Below are 21,957 nucleotides of genomic sequence, written 5' to 3'. Positions count from 1 at the left end.
ATACCGTTTAATGTGTTTTAGTGTGTCAAATGCTGGTAACCGGACAGTAAGTGGTGATATAGCACAACCCAGTGGCTGATCAGAAGTATTGAGTGAAAATCATAATTGACCAAAATGGAGAGATGAAGCAAAAAGTTCCTGTTTACTTTAAGAAGGGGGCATGACCAAGCCTTTAAAAGTACCATAGAGAAAGCCACCTTCGCCCTTTTAAAGACCACAACATCATTTTTTTAATAAGCAAACAAAATAAAACAGTGAAGGGCACCAATGGGGCGCCAAACTAAGTATAGCTTTTACTTTGGTACCTTTAAAAAGGAATTACATATAGGTTTTACTTCCAACAAGGAGGAGCAACCCTAGGAAAAATGAGCCTAAACTGCCCCAAAAACATATCCCAAAACTTTATCATACACAGTTTTAGAAACAAAATCTGTAAAGGCAGGCTTTACTGCCATGATATACAAAACAAATATGGAAAGGGAGGATATGCCTCATAGCATCCAAAAAATAGATGAACCCAAGGCCAAAAAAAAAAGTGGAAATGGAGGTCAAATCACGTAGAATCCAACAAAGAAGAACTAGCTCAATATGAACCCAAGGCCAAAAATAAGTCCAAACATAGAAAATGCAAGCATTGGAATTTCATGTACTTCCACATGGGGTGAAAGGTTATAACAATAAAACAGCAAGAATGGCAACAAAAATAACACCACATACTTTCAGCAACTCTATAACAGGGAGCTGCATTTCAAGAGGAGTTGATTGTGGCACAGTTGAAACTTGGGATCGATCAAGAACACTGCCAACGTCCTCATCCTTAATATCATACATGCTCAGTATCCTGCACATAAGAGTACAAGTATACGAAAGAATCTCAAATTTCTGGCCAACTCAAAGAGAGAGAGAGAGAGAGAGAGAGAGAGAGAGAGAGAGAGAGAGAGAGGTTTCCAGTGGACATGTTTTCATGGAATAACCAGAGCGACTAAAATTCCACAAAGATGACAAGAACAAAAAGGACCAGATAATCAAAATTTTGTTTTCACAAGATAAACCCTAGCTTGTCCACCTGGTCCATATTTGTCAAATGGCTTAATATGCAACAGATATACACCTTACATATCCTAGAAGGTGGAACTTACATAAAACCAGACAATCGGATAGTACACTTTGACTGCTAGGGCACAGCTCATAAGTTCATGGTAAGTTTACAATTCCAGGATACATTTTCATTACATCTTGCCTTCCTTCTTGAGAAACAAATAAGAGCAACTTGGAAGACTAATCACTGCAATTAAGTTGAAAATAGATATAATAATAATAATAATAATAATAATAATAATAATAATAATAATAATAATAATAATTGTTTTACATACATAAGATAATATTGTACACAAACCAAAACGTTCACTCATTTTCAAGTCCTAAGACGTAATGCTTCCCTGAGATTGTATGTATTTGTGTGGCCCTATCTTTGACATTTATACATCCAGAGTGTCACTCCTCACTTTGTAGATGGTTTCTTTGCACAAGATTTATAGTGAAAAAGAGCTTTCACTTCCCAAAAGAGAATTAGACATGAAGATGCCACCGAATGAATACAGTTCTCAGATAAAAAAAAATGCAGGACCCACATTTGAAAATGTTGAAGACAAGCAACAGCCAACTGCCATTTCTCACAAGGATCTGCATAGGCTCTTTGAGGGAATGGCCCAAAAACATGATCATATATAAACCTAAAGATCCCAATAAATCTGCAAAAGGTATTTCAACAGTAAATGAGACAAAGGAAAAGAAGAAATTAAACTGATAAAGAATATTTACGAAAAGCAAGCAATAGTACCTACGCCCTCTATCGCTTACATCCCTTTCTTCAGCAATAAGAGTATTTAACAGGTTAATGAATGATATTGTTGAAGGGTACTGCTCTCTTCTTGCTTCTATTTCATTCAACTCAAACCGCATATCGTAAACCTGCTATAATTACAGATTGATAATATGACATCCAAACACAATGCATATAGATCAAGTGCCATCAAATTGTCATTGAAGTATATGTAACTGTAGCACTTTTGCAATCATTATGAGTAGTTGCAATATATTTTAGAGATAACTTACAGAAACAATTTATAGAAGCAACCATAATGTTAAAAGGAAAACCCGATGCATGAAATTAAGAAACCCTCTTATTTTGTTACAAGGAGAGGGAAAATGCAAAGCTATGTATACAATATATCAATAGTTTGTAAAATGACACAGAAAATGTCATTATAAGATATTTAGTTTTCTCCTACTATGGGAGGGGCTAATTAATATAGACTTCAGGTTTTATAACCTGCAAAAAAAAATGCAGATGGTAAACAATAAATCTAACCTGCACCACCATAGGTTGTGCACCGTTCCCAACCTGAGGCCCAACAACTACAGGTAGATCGTACTGCTCAAGGTAACTCCATATAGTATCTTTTAATGCAGGAGAGACTTGAACAAAAGTATTTATGGTATTCCTCAAGGCACCCTGTTGAAGTGCAAGCAATACTTGAGGAAAACATGTATAGAAATATTAACTGCAAGTTTTTCTCTCTCTTTAGAGAGAATAAGTGTGATTTTGGAATAAGACATAACAAACTCATCTAGATAAGCAACACACAAACCTTCAAATAAGGAGGGACATTTTCATAACTAAGGAGTTTGAATAACGGCTCAATATCAGAAAACCAGTTCTTCCTTTCAATAGGATTCCCATTTTCCACCACCTGTCACATGGAATGTTAAGATTACAAATCAGTTGCTCCATCCATTGAGTTTCATCCAAAAATAGAAAAGGAAATATGTTACTGATCATATAATGAAAAATGATGTGTTGGCAAATGGTTGGTTACTGGTGAAGATTACTTAAAATTACAGTGTCACAAATATGTTATTGATCATAGAATGGAAATATGTTATCGCTACATTGCCTTTATAACTCAAGAATGTCCCTCATAAGATTGGTAAATATTTTTTAGAAGACTCAAATAACTAAAACTTGATTGAGAATTCATCATTATGTGTACACTTTTCCCTTCTTCTAATAAGTTCCCAGTTACAGTTGTTTAAAATTAAGTAAAACTCCATAATACACCATTAATGTTATGACATATGATCCTAATCCAAAAATTTCAAGCAGTTTAGACAATATGACATATAAAATCCATTTCTTCCGCCGCAGGAGTGCTGGGGGGGTCAGACCTTACCTGCGGTTTAAAAGACAAAAAGGATAAGAATTAAGAAAAAAAAAATCATTGTATGGTGCAATGAAAGAAGTCTCATGCTGTCAAGTACAAATGCAAACGTTCACCTCTTGAGAAAAACTAATTAGTTCAAACTGCAAGAGATTGGATCATATCCAATGCATACCTCCTAAAAGCCCACATAATAGAACTACACTAGCTAGTAACCTTTACTAATAAAGAAAAACAAATTTTAAGATGAACAGTTGCCAAGAAGAGCAAAAAAATGCCTATTGACATCAACCAGGAGTCTAGGATTCAGAAGGTATTGACCTGAAGTTCAAATATATTAGTATTCAGGAATAGAAATTCATGAATAGATATGTTCAAAATGAAATGTAATACTGATAGACGCAAAATGAGATTGCAATAAATAAAAACAGATGGGTATATTCACAGAAGGTAATATTTACAAAAATATTACAATAAGTTTAAAATTTATCAATATTGTGTTTTTTAATCCAAAAAAATGACTGAATAACTAGCCTTATACATCATAAGACTGTATTTGAACAAGGACAAGGGACAACTACTGCTAAACAAAGTGGTTAAAACTCACACCAAAAAAGATACGTAAATCAAATTTAAAAGATTGCATAATATTTTTTCCATAATATTTTTTTCCGGATGAGTACATAAACAAAGAGACACATGATGCACTTGTACACTTGAAAGGGCACGGACAAAGCGAAGTAATAAAAAGGTAAAAGAATAATTGTTAAATGTCAGGAGAAACAGCAGGTAAACAAGTGAAAACCTTCTGAAGAACATTCAAATATGCAACAAGTGCTTTTGCGTCCCCCTCCTGAAAATCGGGCAACATGGTCCCCGTGCTTTGAAGGGATTGTTTGAACTTCTCTTCATAAATTGATAAGCAATCAAACAAAGTGTTCCATCCAACAGACCGGAACGTTTTGCCCTGAAGTAGCTCAAAAACTTTTGAAGCGCCCTCTTCGCTAGAAGCCTGAAAGGAACACCAAAATAGCTAATATTACAAACTGCATAATCATGAAGAAGCTTCCCATGGATATAATCATAATAAAAAAAGATATTAGAGGGTCTAACACACTCTCCTCATACCAAGGTACCCAGCATTTTCAAGAATGCAACTAGGGTTTGAAAATTAGTGTGATCCTCTCCAGCAAAATTCACAAATGTCCACAAGACGTCATTGCCAGATAACAGTTCTGGTTCCTTCTGAATAAAGGTTATAAACAACAACATGATCAGTTCTCAACTGAAAAAACAAAAGCATAGTTGCAGAATAGGATGAAACAGTATGTTGAAAAGAATGAAACTTGCACAGCATTCAAATGCCAAAGAAAATCATATGTATCATATGCATCTAATTTATGAACATACTAATATACATTGCTGAGAAAACTCCCAAAGGATAAATATTTTATGAATAAAAAATGTATATGTTTGAGAAAAGATGTATATTCTTGATCAATTTGGGACTGCATGCACATAATACGAACATATCTACTAGCAAACTTGTCACATGCATCGCAAGTGAATAACATCAGATAACATAGATAAGTTTTTAAATTTTAATGATTTAACTTTATAAATAGTTTAAGCTGCAAAATGATATTTAGATAATTTCTAGTAATTTCTATTTTATAAACAAGATAAATGACACATTGCTGTAATTAAATTTTGATTTAAAGTATCAATAGTCTCTACGAATTTAATTCTAGATGAATAATTTTAAGCTTCACCATGTGATTGAATTATATTGTTTTATACGAACTTGAAATATTTTCTCCCTTTTTTTCTTTTTGGGAAAACAACTTGCACTCTAGTTATCTAATACAGTCTGCATGCTATTTAAATAAAAAAAATCGAAAATACTCTACTGTAACTGAAACTATTCTAATTTTAATATCTATAATGTATACTTACTAATAGATTTTATTTTCTTTGAATTAGAATTAAGATATAATATGTGTTTTAGAACAAAAATTTTTAAATGTAATTGTAATATTCAATTATATTTTTTATCTGCATTAAGCCATTATCTTTTGGCTTTAATGATGGATGAACTGACTAGGAGTATCCAAAATGAGGTTTCATGTAGTATGTTGTTTGCAGATGATATTCTCTTGATTGATGAAACTAGGGGTGGAGTAAAATTTAAGTTAGAATTATGGAGAGAGACTTTAGAATCTAGAGGCTTTAGGATAAGTAAAAATAAGGCAGAATATATGAAATGTAATTTCAGTAATAGTAGAAGGACTATTGGAGACAAAGTTAAACTTGATGATGAAGAAACCAATAGTACTAGTAGATTTTGATGCCTTGGATATATTATAGAAGCTGAAGGAGAAATTGAAGAAGATGTAACGCATAGAATTAAAGCAAAAAAGGTAAAATGGATAAGTGCTTCTAGTGTGATTTGTGATCCTAGAATACCCTTAAAATTAAAAGGAAAGTTCTATAAAACGATTGTAAGGTCAGCTATGTTATATGGATCAAAATGTTGGGGCGACTAAGAAACATCATATCCAAAAATAAAAGTTATCAAAATGAGAATTCTTAGATGAATGAGTGATATAACGTTCAAATATAAATTAACAAATGAATATATTTGCAGTAAGTTAGGTGTGGCACCTGTAGAAGATAAGATAAGGGAGGGACGACGCAGATGGTTTGGGTGCTTGCAACATAGGCCACATAGTGCACTAGTGAGGAAGAGTGAATTAGTTACTGTGAGAGGCAATTGAAAGGGTCCATATGCCTAAAATAACTTGGAATGGAATAGAGAGTGAGGATTTAATAGCCTAAATTTATCGAAGGAAATTGTCCATGATTACATAAATTGGCAGGACTTAAGGCTTGGTTTGTTGTTGTTGTTTTTGTTGTATGCTCTTTAAACAGACTAACAAAACTTTATTATAAGTTTGTAACTGGAATTATTCTGATTTAAAATATAATGTACATTTATCAATAAATGTTTTCTCTTTAAATAAAAATTTTGATGCTACAGCATTTCTCTAATTTTTTTAAAAAATATATATACTTTTGCCTATCAATTTTGTTTTTGATTAAAAAAAAAAAAGATATATTAAGAGAGGAAAGGAGATTAACTTTTGTCTATCAACTATAGACAAATATAATTTTTTTTCCTACTGACTATGCAAGACAAGTGTGGTGTTACTTTGCACCATACCCTGGCTTACTTCTTTTAGAAAGGTTTCAAATATTGGGCATCTCAGACTCTTCTAATTTTTACCAATAAATTTTGTTCTGAAAATTGATTACAATTTCGTAAAATAGTAAAAAATAATGGAGAGTTTTGCAATAAATTTATTTGATTAATTATCTATACCAATTTAAACACCCTCAGTAAAATGATAAAAAAAACTGGAGTACTCCCAACTGTTGTAGTGAAGAAATACGCTATAACTTTGAAGGAGAAGAAAAAAAAATGAAAGTTGTGTTTTGTACTTAAATCCTTGGAGTGTGACTATACGTTTTCTCCATTTTTTTCCCTTTTAAGATTTTTCCACTGCCCACAATAAATAAGAGTTATCATTGGTTTTTTTTTGTCGGTTTTGCATAATGAGCACATAGTTAGTTCTGATGGTTTAATTTTTAATTACAATATTACCCCCATACATCATATCATAATTCTGATTTGAAGAATATTGGAATCGCATTTAAATTATATGATAAAATAGTAAATAATTAACTAAATTGTTTAATTGTTCTATTAACGTAGAATTTGGTTTTGCGTTGCACACGCAAGAAGTTAAGTAGTTTCATTGTTTAGAGTTTTGCTTATAATCTTCTATATTATATTCGATTATTATCCATATATATTTTGAAATACATACACACAAACCTGTGGACAGAATTCAATAATTTTTTGATAGAAAAAAAAATCAATATTAATAGTTCAATATTTATGCAAACAGTGATTTGCTGACAACAATTTTCCCTTTATAATTGTAATTTTTTTTATATTTAAGCTTAATAACTACTATTTTTTTTATACTTAATGGTCAGATAGAGCTTTAGAAGGTTTTATAATTTCAAATAAACTAGCTTTTGTTATTCAGAGAGTATTGTTTGACTTATAATTCAGTTCAACGTAATCCTTTTTACAACTGTTTCATCTTGCTTTTAAAAGACAGACTACAAAATAATTTACACACTTCATACTTATATATATATATATATGTATGTACATATGTATTGTGCGCGCACATGTATTTTTCATCTCTTACAGTGCCTTACAAAATAGTTCATTGAACCTTTTAACCTTTGGTCAGTGCAATATACTGCCTTTTTTAGAAGGCACTGTAAGTGATGAAAAGTACACATGCACACACACACAATACAAACACATGCAAATATAAATTAGTTCTCAAAAAGAAATTTTAGAAAATATATATTTTGCATCTCCATTCTCCACAATGCCTTGTGCACATCATGCCCTGCTGTACATCATGCCCAGCTTTACATCATGCCCTCCTTAAGCTCCCAATGTGGCACAGAAGTCTTATCCACAAGTATTGAGTTTTTTCCCAAACAATGCCTTCCAAGATAGATGACTTACTAATAACAACAATGGCTAATGGTTCAATAAACTGACAGCAAACATGACGCCTACAAGTGAGGGCACACTAACCTCATAAATTTCACTAACAAACTCCAGGAGAGAGACAAATGGTTGAGGCCCCCCTTCAGTGGCCTGTTGAGAGTCCAACCTACTGTCATGCATGAAATCATGCGATCCAGCAATACGATATGGACTAAGGGCAGTCATAGCCTTCTCCTTCATTTCTTTTACCTGTCACGTTGTATGTTAAAAAAAAACACATAAAATAGACACTTAAGAATAATCATTATCATTCAAAATTGAAATTCTGAAAGGACCATAAGCATATAGTCACACTTATTACACATAAAAAAAAAAATAATACACAGGGAACTAAGCACAAATAAGAGTAATACTCACAAAATGAAGAAAACAAAAAAAACATCACACAAAAAACAGAAATAATATGGGCACCAAAAAAAAAAAAAAACTAACCCTATGTTCAATGTCTTACAGTTAACTCTTGACACTAGAAATTGATCATTATAATTCAAAAACCAAAATTTCAAAAGACCATTAGCATAAAATATTCACATTGATTATACATCAAAAAATAACAAAGAGAACTAAACAAAAATAACAGCAGAACTAGCAAAACAAGAAAAGCAATTCAAACATTACCATAGAAAACACTAAATAATATGACAAAACAAAAAAGGATTCTAATCTTATAGAAAACAGCTTTAAGATCATCGAACTCCATCCCGAAACATTTAGACCCCATAAGTTGCAAAGAAAGAGATTATGAGTGTCTCTTGTTTGACCACATTTGTTAGAGAGGAAAACAGAGGGGAAGTAATGCAGGAGCAAAATTTTAACAATAATTTTAACAAAAATACTCATGTGCCTCATGCTACTACAGCATGCTCAAAACACAGTGGAGTGAACAGTTGCACAACTCTTTCTCCTTCTTTTCTTTCTTCCTTTTTTTTATTTTTTGAATTTTGTTCCATCAGAAAGTTCTTCGCTCTCAAGAAATAATGAATAGAATAATCAACAACTCCCCCAGAAATTCAATGGCTATTATATTCATTGAAATAGGATTTCTGCCTACACCTGTCCAGGAGATTCCTAGGAAGGATTTAGAAGCTCAAGAAATAATGCATAAGGAATTAAAGCTGTCTAACCCTGGAGGAAACTAAGTGTGCCCCGATGATGGTAAAAAAAAGTGAAGACAGGTTAGAGGAATTCGAAGTGTTGAAGAGGGTTTTCTTGGTTAATTTAGTTTAGTTTTTATTTCATTGTTTCTATTTTCTTTCTTTTCAATTTCTTCTGATTTTTTATATTTATTTTTGGCGGACTTTCCATCCCCATTTAGTTTGTAACTTATTTTTCTCTATCTAATAAATCTTTTTTAACAAAAAACAAAAAAGAAAATAATGGATGATAAATATGCCTCTTTTACTTGTCACAAATCCCAAATGCTTCTTCGCTTGCAACAATGTCATCCATTGATCAAGATTCTAGAGCAAATCATAGAGAAATTAAGGTTCCCAAATATAAATATCAAACTACTTCCTTTCAATGAACTACTTTTGTAATTACTTTTACTTTCTCCCAATCAAAAAAAAACAAACGAGCAATTTAAGAAGATAGCAAAAAAAAGATACTTTAAAGATCTAAGAACAAATAAGCTGGCATCAAGATAATAAACAAGTATTAGATTCACAGTAGCACATCCTTTTAACAAACAGAACCATGCCCAAGGCACATAACTTCTCTCAACATAAGCTGCTACAGAATCCCATTAGTATAAAGCAATAGATAGAGCTACCATCTGAAAATGGAGATACATAACAAAAACTTCCAAAGAAGGCATTGCAGTCAACCAGCAGAACCTCCAAAAAAATTTATGTACTTTATAACTGACTAAAACTTAATTGAGTTTTTCCCAATGTGTCCATGCAACTCAAAAGCACAAATCAATGAATCTAAGAGCACAATGAAAGTGAACCATGCACACAAATTAAGCTTAACGAAACAATGAATGTTTATTCATCATCATTATGTTGTTCAAAATCATAATGATTTATCAGAAGTGTGATACCTTAAAAGATATTTACACTGCATAATTATGAAGATAATTTAACAAAAAAATTTGTTTGCTAATTTAGTGAATAAACCATCTTATTTGCCAGATTTCTGGAACTATCATCTTGAACAGTATCTTCAGTATGTCATTACATTTCAGGGGGAAAATGAGATGATCCAACTTACCTTGTCTCTAGCAGTTGGATGTGATAGGAAGCATGTAATAAGCTTGTGTAAATATGCATTGTACATATAGATCATATCCTCATCATCATTCTGCATAGAGACAACACGCACATAAATAACCATACAAAGAGACAAAAACTGAGCCTTTATTCCTAAAAATTAAAAATATAAATCACACTAAAAATCATTACATAAGAAAATAATGCATCATGCTTCATTCCAAATAGGAACACACAATTTTATAATATACAAAATAGAAAAAGAGAGATTTTCTGCAAACTGAACAAACAAGAAACCAGACCCAAAAGGCCTCGTGAACCTTATTTGTTTCAATCAAACAAAAAAACCAATTATCACTATTAAAAAATTCATAAATCAAAGAGTTTCAAAACATTTTTTAAGTCAAGCTTGATTAAAAAGCCATGCATCTCCTCTTGGCGTACATTAGCATCAACAAGCCAACACATGCCATGTCATTCCTGAAATCCCTGTAACCCATACTCGCACATCCTAGCTTCGTTCCCTCACCACAAACCATCTTTTGGCTCTCCCCCCACCCCAGGGTCCACGGTTGAGCAGCTTCTTGGCTCAAACCCGTCTAAGCCCTTTAACCCAGCGTCATGACTGTGACTCTTCAGCTGCAAATGCAAGAGAGAAAACCTCAAACTAGATTAGGACTCTCACCTACAATATTTCAAGCCCATCATTGTATGTGCCCCCAAGAGCATTCTCAAGCTTGGCTTGGACAAATGGAAAGGCTCCCTCATTGCTCAGTTTCTCAGCAAGCCCTGCATTCACTCTTGTGAGAAAACTGGTAGGAAAATTTTGGAAGAAAATCAACCCTGATATTTTCACTTTACCCAATAATTTATTCAACTTCAAATTCCAAAACCATGCAGCTTCAAGCAGGGTCCTTAAAAATGGATCGTGGTTTGTGGGCAACACCCCAACGTTCCTTTCAAAGTGGGACCCTCCCGCACAAAAAACATCCAAAGCCCCTTAAAAACTTCCTATTTGGGTAAAATTCCTCAACATTCCAAGGCGGCCTTGGCTACATTTCCAGCTGGATTGGAAACCCTCTCCATCTTGATGCATTCACTAAATAGATGAGAAACCTTGCTTGTGCCCATATCTGCATTGAAATTGTCATAAAAAAAACCCTTCCTAGATGAGATTGAAGTCCTAACTCCAGATACAGATATTGTCATTGTTGAAATAGAGGGCTCCACACTAAACCCCTTCAATCAACAACAAAACCGAACCTTAAGTCCCACTAGGTGGTGTCAGCTACATGAATCCTTTTCCGCCCATCTAAACGATTGTGGGCAATTTCCTCCCACAATTTCAGGGCTATTAATTCCTTCTTCATTATCTCATTCCAAGTTAGTTTAGGTCACCCTACACCTTCTAATGCCCCTTACAGTAACTAACTCACTCCTCCTCACTAGTGCACTACTTGGCCTAGGCTGCAATTGCCCAAACCATCTGAGTTGTCCCTCCCTTATCTTATCTCTATGCCTAATTTACCAATCCTTAATTTATCACCTAACATTATGATTTATGCAACTCATCCACCTTAGCATTCTCATATCAATTACTTGCTTGTACATGTTGTTTCTTAGTTGCCCAACATTATGATCCATGTACTTATATCCATACTATAAAATTTTCCTTTTAAAGTACTTCCACAGACCTTCCCATCTATTTCATGTCTTCTTTCCTCATCTGACTTCTGTAGCCAAGAGGCTAGAAGGAATTCTGAGGAGGTTCTAATGGTGGAGTGCGAGAGTGGAGTTCAAATTCCACCTTGTCAAATGCAGCATGATCAAACAATCCATTCACGCAGGAGGTTTGGGGCTAAGTCGCTTTACATTTTCAATAAAGCCCTTCTCAGAAATGGTTGTGAAGATTTATATAAGAGAAGGACCATCTTTGGCAGGGTATCATTGCCTCCAAATATGGGTTAGAGCATAATGAATGGATTACTCAAGCTAGCAGAGGACCACATGATGTTGGGGTGTGGAAATTCATCAAGAAAGAAAGGATGACTTCTTTCCTTTTATCATATTTCAAGTGGGGAATGGAGACAACATTTACTTTTGGCATGATGTGTGGCACGACCGGGAGGCCCTAAGTACTTTATTTCCTACTATCTACAACGTGGCCGTGATAAGGAAGCTCCCATCAATCATCACCTTCAAATTTCAGAGCAAGGGATCTTCTGGAATATTCCCTTTTGCAGAAACATAAAAGATTGGGAATCCACCATGTTATTAATTTTTATAGTCTTCTCTACAACTTTCAACGCCAAAACATACCGAATCAACCAAAGTGGACCATTGACAAAACAGGGTCTTCTCCATCAAATCCTTCTACAGGAAGCCCTCACCAATGGAAACAAATCACTACAATCTCCCTTGGACTATCATTTGGAAAACGGCTACCCCTACAAAGGTAGCTTTTCTTTCTTGGAAGGCAACACATGGTAAGATCGTTAACCCTAGATAATTTATAGAAAAAGGGCGTTGATTGTCATCATTGGCTGCTCCCTTTGCATGGCTAATGCAAAATTGGTTGAGCATATCCTCCTTCATTGCCCCTAGAGAAACAACCTTTGGAATATGGCTCTAAACATAATCCGACAAAGGAGGGCTACTGCCAACTCAGTGGGTGGGGAACTCTGGGCATGGAAAGGGATTCAAGTAACCAAGGGAAAGAAAAAGGCTCTCTCTCTCTCATCCCTCTTGCAATTTTCTAGAGTGCTTGGAAAGAAGGAAATAAGAGTGTTCAAAAACTCTCTCGCACCACTTCAAACTAGTAAAAAGCAGTTGATTACTGTGGTTTTCAGCTAGCAAAGTAGGAATGTAATGATTAACCATGATGTAATTTTATATTTTTATGACATCCTGCATGAGGGATGACCGTGCATAATCAAGGTTGGCATCCCCTTGATGCTCTTTTAATAAAGTCTTTCTACATATCAAAAAAAAAACCTTCCTTTTAATTTTAAAGGTGTCCTACGATCACGTAACATGTTTGAAGCACTTCTCCATTTTAGCCAACCTGATTTAATTCTAAGTATACATTTTTTAAAAGTTCTCCTTCAGCATCCATAATAGATCCAAGGTATTGGAATCTACCAATGCTATCAATTTCTTGACCATTAACTTTAATATTATCTCCAATATTACTCCTACTATGACTGAAATTACATTTCATATATTATATCATATTTCTACTTATCCTAAAGCCTCTAGATTCTAAAGCTTCTCTCCACAATTCTAACTTATATTCTACTCCACCTCTACTTTCATCAATCAAGACCATATCACTTGCAAACAACAAACACTATGGAACCTCATTTTGGATACTCCGAGTAAGTTCATTCGTCACTATTGCAAAAAGATAAGGGCTCAAAGCAGATCCTTGATGTACACGTATTGTGATGGAAAATTCCCTACACTCTCAACCTGGTCCTAATGCTAGTCATTACTCCATCATATATATCCTTAATGACATCGCTGCTAGGCTGCAAAGGTACTGAGTCAAGGCAAGCTTTACCATGCTCAAGCTTGTTTATCAAATTTTTAACTCTGCTTGGGCCAAGCTTGGATATGCTTGCCCAAGCTTGTCCATTATGTAAATGAACGAGCCCACGAACCCTTACTGAGTCAAACTACAACAATGATGCTCAAGAACAATTTGGTTTTTTGGGCCCTCACACTATGAGAGAAAAGAGGAACCTAGGGTTTTGTTAGGCAAAAGGTTCAAAGAGGCTCTTATTAGTGTTGCTTAAGGGTTTCTCCGCCCTCATTGATCCAACCTATTGGCATTGGACACTCGAACCATCACTAAATTCAAGTTATGAAATTGGGGCTAAACAAGCCTATGCCTAGACAACCCATTTTTTTATGCCCACTACAGTCTATCGAGCATAATTAAACCTTATTAAATGAGGCCATAAACAAGCCTATAAAACGACCCCAACTAAATCTATAACAGATCTGCCCATGATCCAAAACGAGCCAAGCCCGTTCATGTTCAAGTTTGGCTCGTTCATCAAACGATCCCGAAATCACTCATTTCTATAATGAACAAGTTTGAACGAGCTCTTACCTAGCCGAGCTCTCAAGCCGCTCGCAAGCAACTTGATACATTTACAGCCCTCATCAGCATACCTATTGCATACCCACGATAAAGCTTCCCTAGGTACCCTATCAAAATCTTTATCTAAGTCAATAAAAACCATATGCAAATCCCTCTTCTTTTCCCTAAACTTTCCATTGGTCTTCTTAAAAGATATATAGATTCTATACTACATCTCCCAAGCATAAAACCAAGTTGATTTTTTGAGACCCTTGTTTCTAACCTAAACTTTTTTTTAAATTACCCTATCCCGGAATATTATTGTATGACTCTAAAGTTTAATTCCATGAAAGTTATTATGATTTTGAATATCTCCTTTACTTGTGTTTATAGGTAATAAAGTGCTTTTCCAATCAGAATCTTTGATCATTTTATCTTTAAATTTTACTATATTTTCTCACTTTAGATTTCACCACCTAGTTCACTTGCACTACTATTTATAATATCCTTTCTCTTCCATTTTTAATACAAATATCTAACACTAAAACTCTATGTTCACATGGGATAACCTTACAATCCTTACATGCTAAATGATCTATCCCTTAATCACATACCGAAATTAATTTGTAATCCTCCTCACAATGAAAAATTTTAAACAAATCCATAATCTCTTTTGTTATCAAACAAAAATCTTCAATAACCTCCCCTCTAATAGACTCTAGTTCTTCAATCAAATTCTGCTTGTACTTCCCATTAGCCAAAAACCCCCACTTAAATTAAGGTGTTTCCCACCAAGTTCTTACCTCTTTAGAGGAAAAAAAAATTTTCATTTCTCCTAACTAGATGCTCAACATTGCTCAAATATTAACCTTTCAAACTCTAATGTCCCCAAAAACCTCTAAACTCCACTTCTTCAAAACCACTTTTAGATGCTTTAGAGTATTCACTAATTCACATACCCCCTAACCAAAGAATAGAAAGATTGATAATTCATGGAATTTCTCAACACTATTAGACAACACCCAATGAATTCCAAAAAACCCTCTGACAAAGGTACAACATTCATTAACCGATTGAGAGCATTATGTATCTTCTTACATAAATATATTAATGGACATTTCGTCTTTCTATCCTTTAAACATTAAAAAGTTCAAAGCATTGGGTATGGATGTGACCAAAAGTATGGACTGAAGTGCAATACTGATCAAACCTCAATGGTGGGTTTCCCCATAAAGCATTGTAAAGAAAAAGGTGAAAATGCAACAAGGACGACAACAACAAGAATTGAACTAAAACTTAGCATACATATTAATACAGCTACCTTTGCCAATAAACAGTAAAATGAAAGTTAAGCCACCTGCAAATAAATAATTCCATGGGGCAAAAGTGAAATCCAAAAGGCAAATAAGCATCTATAAGTTTCTTCAGGCTGAGATCTAAGGGCTCAATACAAAAATTGCAAATAATTCTGTCACTCAGGACGAAAAAAAATTAATAGATAAACAACAAAACATAAATCTCACGAATAACTCCATAAGATGATTGATTAAAAACATGTTTTAGCATGAATGGTCATGGTTAGCGAAAAAATATCATAGCATTTTAAAATAAAAATACAAGAGAAAGCTAAAAAACCAACCTGGTAGGCAGCAGTTCTAAGTACTCTGTCCAGCAAAAACTGAAAAACACCATGCGAGAAAATGACTTCCAAGCACGAATAAATGCTCCCCAAATCATTTGATGAAGTGCTTGAAACTGTTTCCCTTGCAGCAATCCCATCTTGTATTAACATCAAATGTACAGCCCAAGCAAGTCTCACACCGTCAACAAAGCCCTCAACAACTGAATCGTTTCCCACAGCCATCACCTAAGGGATATACACTTATAAAAAGGTTGAAAGTCAAATCTGAAAAGTCAACAAAACACAAGGGACAGATCAGCTTACAATATCCTGGAATTCACGTCTAAAGGAGCTATCACGGGAAAGGATGGATGTTCTATCAGGTAATGCACCCAAAGCATCTGATACAAAAGCGATTATGAGCGCAAAAAGAAGGCTAAATGTAATCTGCACACAAATGAAATAGGCATCAAAAGATGAATTAGCTCAAATTGTAAAACCATAAGAATACACATACAGCAATGCTAGCTCATAGACCATCCTGAAATTTCAAGGATAACCTACTGGTTCAAGCAATATGAATACAAAATAAACCTGATCTTTTAGGGTGTCACTGCTATTATTAAGTTCAGTAGCACTATCCTTTAAAGCAAAAAACACATCCTTCACATCTTTGGGACCTGCAGACAGGAAAGGAATAATCAAACATTCTAAAGGACATAAGATGCCAGGCAGGGAGAAACAGCCAATAAATAGCATGAGCAACATTAGATAATAATATTATACCACAATCAGATATAATGGTAATAATGGCATGAGCAAAATTAGCTAATAATATTATACCACGATCCAAGTTGGCCATTCTCTGTGTATAAAAGCTTCCAAAAGCTCATAATTTTCTCTCCAATCTGCTTACAATACTACACAAAACTCTTAGTCTAACTCCAACTCCTTAATGAAGCTTTTCGTACGCCACCCATCAGCCACCTTATCAAACACCAATGTCACAATCCTCCTAGTTCACCCACTTATCTCCAACTAATATCCCCTCTCAACAAAAGCATCTCAACATCATAACAAAAATGAGCTTTTCTAGCTCTGTCCTCCCCACCTAACAACCTGCACTCTAACCCATCCAATCCTTCGATCTCATAAAAAATGTTATTTTTTTGCTCTTTATTGTTTCCAAAGACTCATCATTCCAATTTTTCATTTTATTTTTCACAAACTTCAATTTTTTTTCATCAATTTAGAACACACTCCACCCCTGGAACCTAACAGTCTCCCCATCAAACCTCAATGATGTCATGAAAAGAAGGGTAAGTTCAACCACATGTTCTCAAATATGAATGGGCTGAGACCCCACTGAGCTCGATTGTGATCTAAAAGCACCCAACAATGATCATAGACAGGCCTGGCTAGAACCTTCTGCACAAAACTTGAAAAAACATCTTCCTAAACGCAAGTAGGAATTTATTAATACAAGAAGTGTTTTGTCTTTTGAAGCCACCAAGTAAAATTACCATTGTTCAAGGGAACAAATGAAAAATAAGACTTGTTCACAATAAAAGTCACCCTCAATCCTCCTAACCTATCCTTGGAACACCATATAATGTTTTAAGTCCCCCAACCACCCAATGTAAACTACAAAATCCAAAGAGACAGACTAACTCTTCAAAAAAACGGTTGCTAAGCCCCTGTTTGGATGACCTAAAAAATCAGTACTTATTATAAAAAATACTTAAATTAAGTACTTGTGTCAATAAATAGTGTTTGGTTTATGTTAATGATTACTTTAGTCTTTTAGTATTATTATTAAGTGTGTTAGTATGTTAATTAGTGAGAGTTAGTAAGGGTATTATGGTTATTAGAATGTATTTGATTTGTATCATAAAATAGAAGGAGAGACCTATCTTCAAATTAGGTCATTCACTTAATAAAATCTCAACATGGTATCTAATCATGATCCAACCCAAAACCTATCACACTAAATGCTCACCGAAAAACACCTTCCTATCGCTGCCCTTCTCAGATCCACCTCCACCCTTCATTATTTCACAAAACCAACCAATTATCAAAAACGGAACCCTCTGAACATAACCCTACAAAACCCCATTGCCAAAAAGTGTTCCATGCGTCGCCACGTGCCAGCAAACTGCCGGCAGTCCCAACCCCACACGCTAGCACGTGAGAGAGATTCAAGCCACTTTTTCTACTTTTTTCCTTCTCCATATTCTGATTCCTTCCCTAAACCATATTCTCAAGCTGTTGGGCAAGTTTTTTGCTCAAAGATCTAACCTTTTTCGACCATGCACTTGTGGTAATCCGTTTGTTCTTGTTTGGTGTTCGTAAAGGCTTTTTTGAGTGTCTTGGAGCAGTGGCAGTGTTCATAAGTTGAGTTGTGAGGCTGTGGCAGTGCTACATCAGTTTGCTGTTTCAGTGCTTCAGATTGTTTGTGGTTGTCCCGATTAGTTTTGATAGTTCTTCTTGTTAGATTGTTTGCTGGTTTGAGAGTGTTTGGATGGAGTCTATGAATCCTAAAAACATGTTTCCTTCATTACTGCCACAGATAACTTAAAAGTTGTATGGAAATAATTATGTTCAACAGTCCTAAGGCAGTTCAGTTCTATTTAGCAAGAGGAAAATCTAATCACTTGCTCCAGTCTGATCCTTAAGATAAGAAGAGAAAAGAAGTGTGGATCCGGAAGATGCCTTGATTGCTTCCTCTTTTGGAATTCGATGGAGCCCAAGATTGCATGGTTGTGCATGCATCAAGATACATGCAAGGAGATTTGGGATAATGTCAAGCTTCTATACTCTAGTATCATTACACGTATGTATGATTTATCCCAGGAGTACTTTCAATTACAAAAAGGAGACAGGAGCCTTGTAGATTATTTTGAAGAGATGAAAAATATTCATGAGCATAACATCATGCAACCAATAACCACTAACAATTGTGAGATGCAAAAGCAAAGGGAGCAGATGACAATTCTTCGAGTTCTAGCAGGCTTGAGACCTGAATTTGAGGCAAATCAGGTCCAAAATACTTAGTAGTGCAGAGTTGCCATCATTTGACGATGTTTGTTCTAGCGTCCTTTGTGCTTCTTTTACCCCACATTCTCCTACTCTTGCACCTAGCTTTGAGAGTACAGCCTTTGGCACACATGGTGATTCTAGTTCTCTACCAAACAATTCAGAAGTTATCGAAGTGGTTTGCATGGTTGTGTCGGTAGAGACGGACAACATAAAGGCACTCCTCACAAGTGCGCTTGTTGTGGACAAGGTAATCATACTATTGAACAGTGTTGGCATCTCCAAGACAGACCTTCATGTGTGGCCAATGCAGTCACCACCGACTCCACACCTTTGGGGCCAAGTGGGGGCAACATACTGTATCTATGTCAGAGGAATAATTTTCCAAGTCCTAGCAGCATCAATTGTCACAACAAGCTTCTCTTCCCATTGCATCTCTTGCCCAAACAATTAGTCCCACAGCATCTCTGTCATCTAGTACTTCTCCTCCTAGTCCTAGGGTTATAGACTCTGCTGCCACTAATCATAAGTATACCTAATTTCTGCTCTACTCTTCATTATTCTACAAATTTACCTTGTGTTACACTGTTTGTTACTCTTGCTGATGGATTCATCACTGCTATCAAGGGACTTGGGACTGTAAATCTCACTTCTTCTATTTCTCTTTCTTCGGTTTTGTATATTCCAAAGTTTCCTTTCAGTCTTATGTTCATTAGCTAGATTACTAAATCCCACTAACATTATTCCCTAATTTTGTGGTTATTCAGGATTGGAAGACAACGAAGACGATTGGCATAGGACATGAAGCTGGTGGACTTTATCACTTTGAGTCACTATCTCCTTCTACCGCCAACACTGTTGCTGCTACATCTCTCCAAATTCATTGTCGCCTTAGTCATCCTTCATTGGAAAAACTGAAACATCTAGTTCCTTATTTGAGTTTTTTGTCTAGTCTTGATTGTGAGTCTTGTCAGTTGGGAAAGCACAATTGTGTCTCTTTTGCTTCGCGAGTTAATAAACAGGCGGCAAGCCATTTCATGTTAGTCCATTCTGATGTTTGGAGTCCTAGTAGAGTTGTGTCCAAGTTGGGTTTCCATTACTTTGTAACCTTTGTAGATGATTATTCAAATTAAAGTTCGTTTTGAAGTCCAATATGCGGCTTGCTAATTTGTTTGCCAAAGCTTTGGGGGATGCTTGTGTTAAATTTATTTGTAACAAGCTAGGAGCATATGATATTCATGCTCTGGATTGAAGAGGAGCCTAAAAGATTATTTTAATATTTTAGTATTACTACTAAGTATGAGTATGTTAATTATTGAGAGTTAGTAAGGGTATTATGGTCATTGAATGTATTTGATTTGTATTATAAATAGAGGGAGAGACCTATCTTCGAGTTAGGTCATTTATTTAATCAAAATCTCAACAGAGTACACTTAGATAAGTATTCAATTCAAAAAATACTTTTCCAAACTTTTTTTTTTTTAAGGAAAATAAGTATCTCTTGAGAAAAAAATTTTGAAAAAAGTACTTAAATAAAGTAATTGCAAACTTCTTTTGGGTAAGTAACTTTTTAGATTAGTACTTTTTTTGAAAAAGTACTATTCTATAAGTGGTTCCAAACAATTCCGGCATTGCTACTCTAGTATCAAACCACTATCTAACACCAAATGCACCAGAAGAAGGGAGAGACACCAAACCCTTCATCTCAAATTCTCAAATTCTCTTGAATAAGAAACAACATCAACCTCTCCTCCACTAATATACACTCCCGCAAAAGCAAGATATCATCACTAACCTTATTAACCAACCTACTCTTATTACCAACCCCCACATATTATGAGAGAGAAGTCTTATATAATTCATCCATTCACTCCCAAGGACTTGTCTCTTTTATCATAGTTAAGGAAGCAAGCCTAACGAACTCCTAGCTCAATTTTTTTGCATTTTTCCTGTGGCCAAGACCCCATTTCTAATCCTAACCAAATCCACACAAGGATTCACCAAACTCAAAGCCAGCTCATCAAGAATATCTTAAGTGGGCTAGTTATATGTTCATCTCCTAAATGGTCAACGATTTTAAAATTCCCCTCAGCTAATGATCCCCTCTGGCGCAATGGTGATTCAAAATTCATATAAGGAAACAAAGGGAATAGGGAATTTACCTTTGGAATTGACATTGTTAATAAGTTTGTGGCTGTCACTTCCAAAGACACTTGTTTCCCAGCTTGGAACGGTAGAATGTTCCAAAGAACTTACAACATGGAAATTTGATTCCAACAAATTTTGGCTAGGACCTAAGTCATCTCCACCCTTGACTATATGCTTGATTAATATAAATGTTGAAACCAATAACCATAGGCCTACCATTCGTAGTAGTTCCAACATCATTTTTGACATCCAAAACCTCACCTTCAGATTTTGGCTTTTCTAAATTGCTACAACCCCCTATCCTCCTCAAATGCTTTGTTAGCAGTTGTAGCTCCTCTTGCTCGAAGTCTTGAGAGGATACTAATCATCCGCCACATCCTCAAAGTCAAAACAAAGCATCATATGACTCACATTATCATCTAACTCTAACACCTAGTTCTCTTTCTTAGTTTGAATTCCGATAATCTTCGTTTTCACTCAATCACACACCTCCAATAATTGTTGCAAGGCCTTCAAAAACATGAATCTAATGTTCCTTTCCCCTTTGTTGTTGCAACGGCGGAAGACTTTACTTTCCAATTCCATTCGAATCACAAAAGAAACCCTATCTTATAATGCCTATCCCAGGTCTTGCGTGTTTGCATGACCAAACAATGTCCCATGTAACCCATGAATATATCAAGCCCAAATCAAATAGGCCTTAGAAGACGACTCATACCTTCAAATTTGCTTTATTGTATTGTTAGGAGTAGGCAAGTTGGAACCTATTAGAATACCACTTTACCTAAAGGCTTAAGCTATTAGGTTGTGGGCAACAATGTATATCAAGCTTTAACATTCCCCTACATATGCAGCCCAACAAGATGTGGAGAGGTAAACACACGATAGGTAACACCCATTACAAGGCATACAAAAATTTTTAAACACCACATAATAAATGCAGCCAACAAGACTAGAACTTGGGACCT

At 35.0% G+C, this 21,957-nt stretch overlaps 1 protein-coding gene across 2 annotated transcripts in view; it reads right to left on the bottom strand.

Moving 5' to 3' along the window:
* Nucleotides 1-21,957, bottom strand: part of LOC131158343 (nuclear pore complex protein NUP205) — a 129,234-nt gene that overhangs the window by 92,588 nt on the left and 14,689 nt on the right. Inside the window, exons 7-18 of one of the 2 annotated variants that reach the window (XM_058113145.1) lie at nucleotides 16,400-16,485; nucleotides 16,130-16,252; nucleotides 15,824-16,051; nucleotides 10,099-10,188; nucleotides 7,912-8,073; nucleotides 4,353-4,469; nucleotides 4,030-4,236; nucleotides 2,655-2,756; nucleotides 2,375-2,518; nucleotides 1,844-1,974; nucleotides 1,635-1,754; nucleotides 718-841 (exon numbers count right to left, since the gene is read on the bottom strand). In XM_058113145.1, the coding sequence (XP_057969128.1) occupies nucleotides 718-841; nucleotides 1,635-1,754; nucleotides 1,844-1,974; nucleotides 2,375-2,518; nucleotides 2,655-2,756; nucleotides 4,030-4,236; nucleotides 4,353-4,469; nucleotides 7,912-8,073; nucleotides 10,099-10,188; nucleotides 15,824-16,051; nucleotides 16,130-16,252; nucleotides 16,400-16,485 (1,634 nt within the window). Of the gene's footprint in view, nucleotides 1-717; nucleotides 842-1,634; nucleotides 1,755-1,843; nucleotides 1,978-2,374; nucleotides 2,519-2,654; nucleotides 2,757-4,029; nucleotides 4,237-4,352; nucleotides 4,470-7,911; nucleotides 8,074-10,098; nucleotides 10,189-15,823; nucleotides 16,052-16,129; nucleotides 16,253-16,399; nucleotides 16,486-21,957 lie in introns of both variants that reach the window. The other variant, XM_058113144.1, reaches the window with a different exon arrangement.

This window comes from Malania oleifera, chromosome 6, assembly GCF_029873635.1.
Source record: "Malania oleifera isolate guangnan ecotype guangnan chromosome 6, ASM2987363v1, whole genome shotgun sequence".
In the NCBI taxonomy this organism is placed as follows: domain Eukaryota; kingdom Viridiplantae; phylum Streptophyta; class Magnoliopsida; order Santalales; family Ximeniaceae; genus Malania; species Malania oleifera.
The sequence above is the reverse complement of the archived record's forward strand: the minus strand, read 5'-3'. Positions and strand labels throughout refer to the sequence as shown.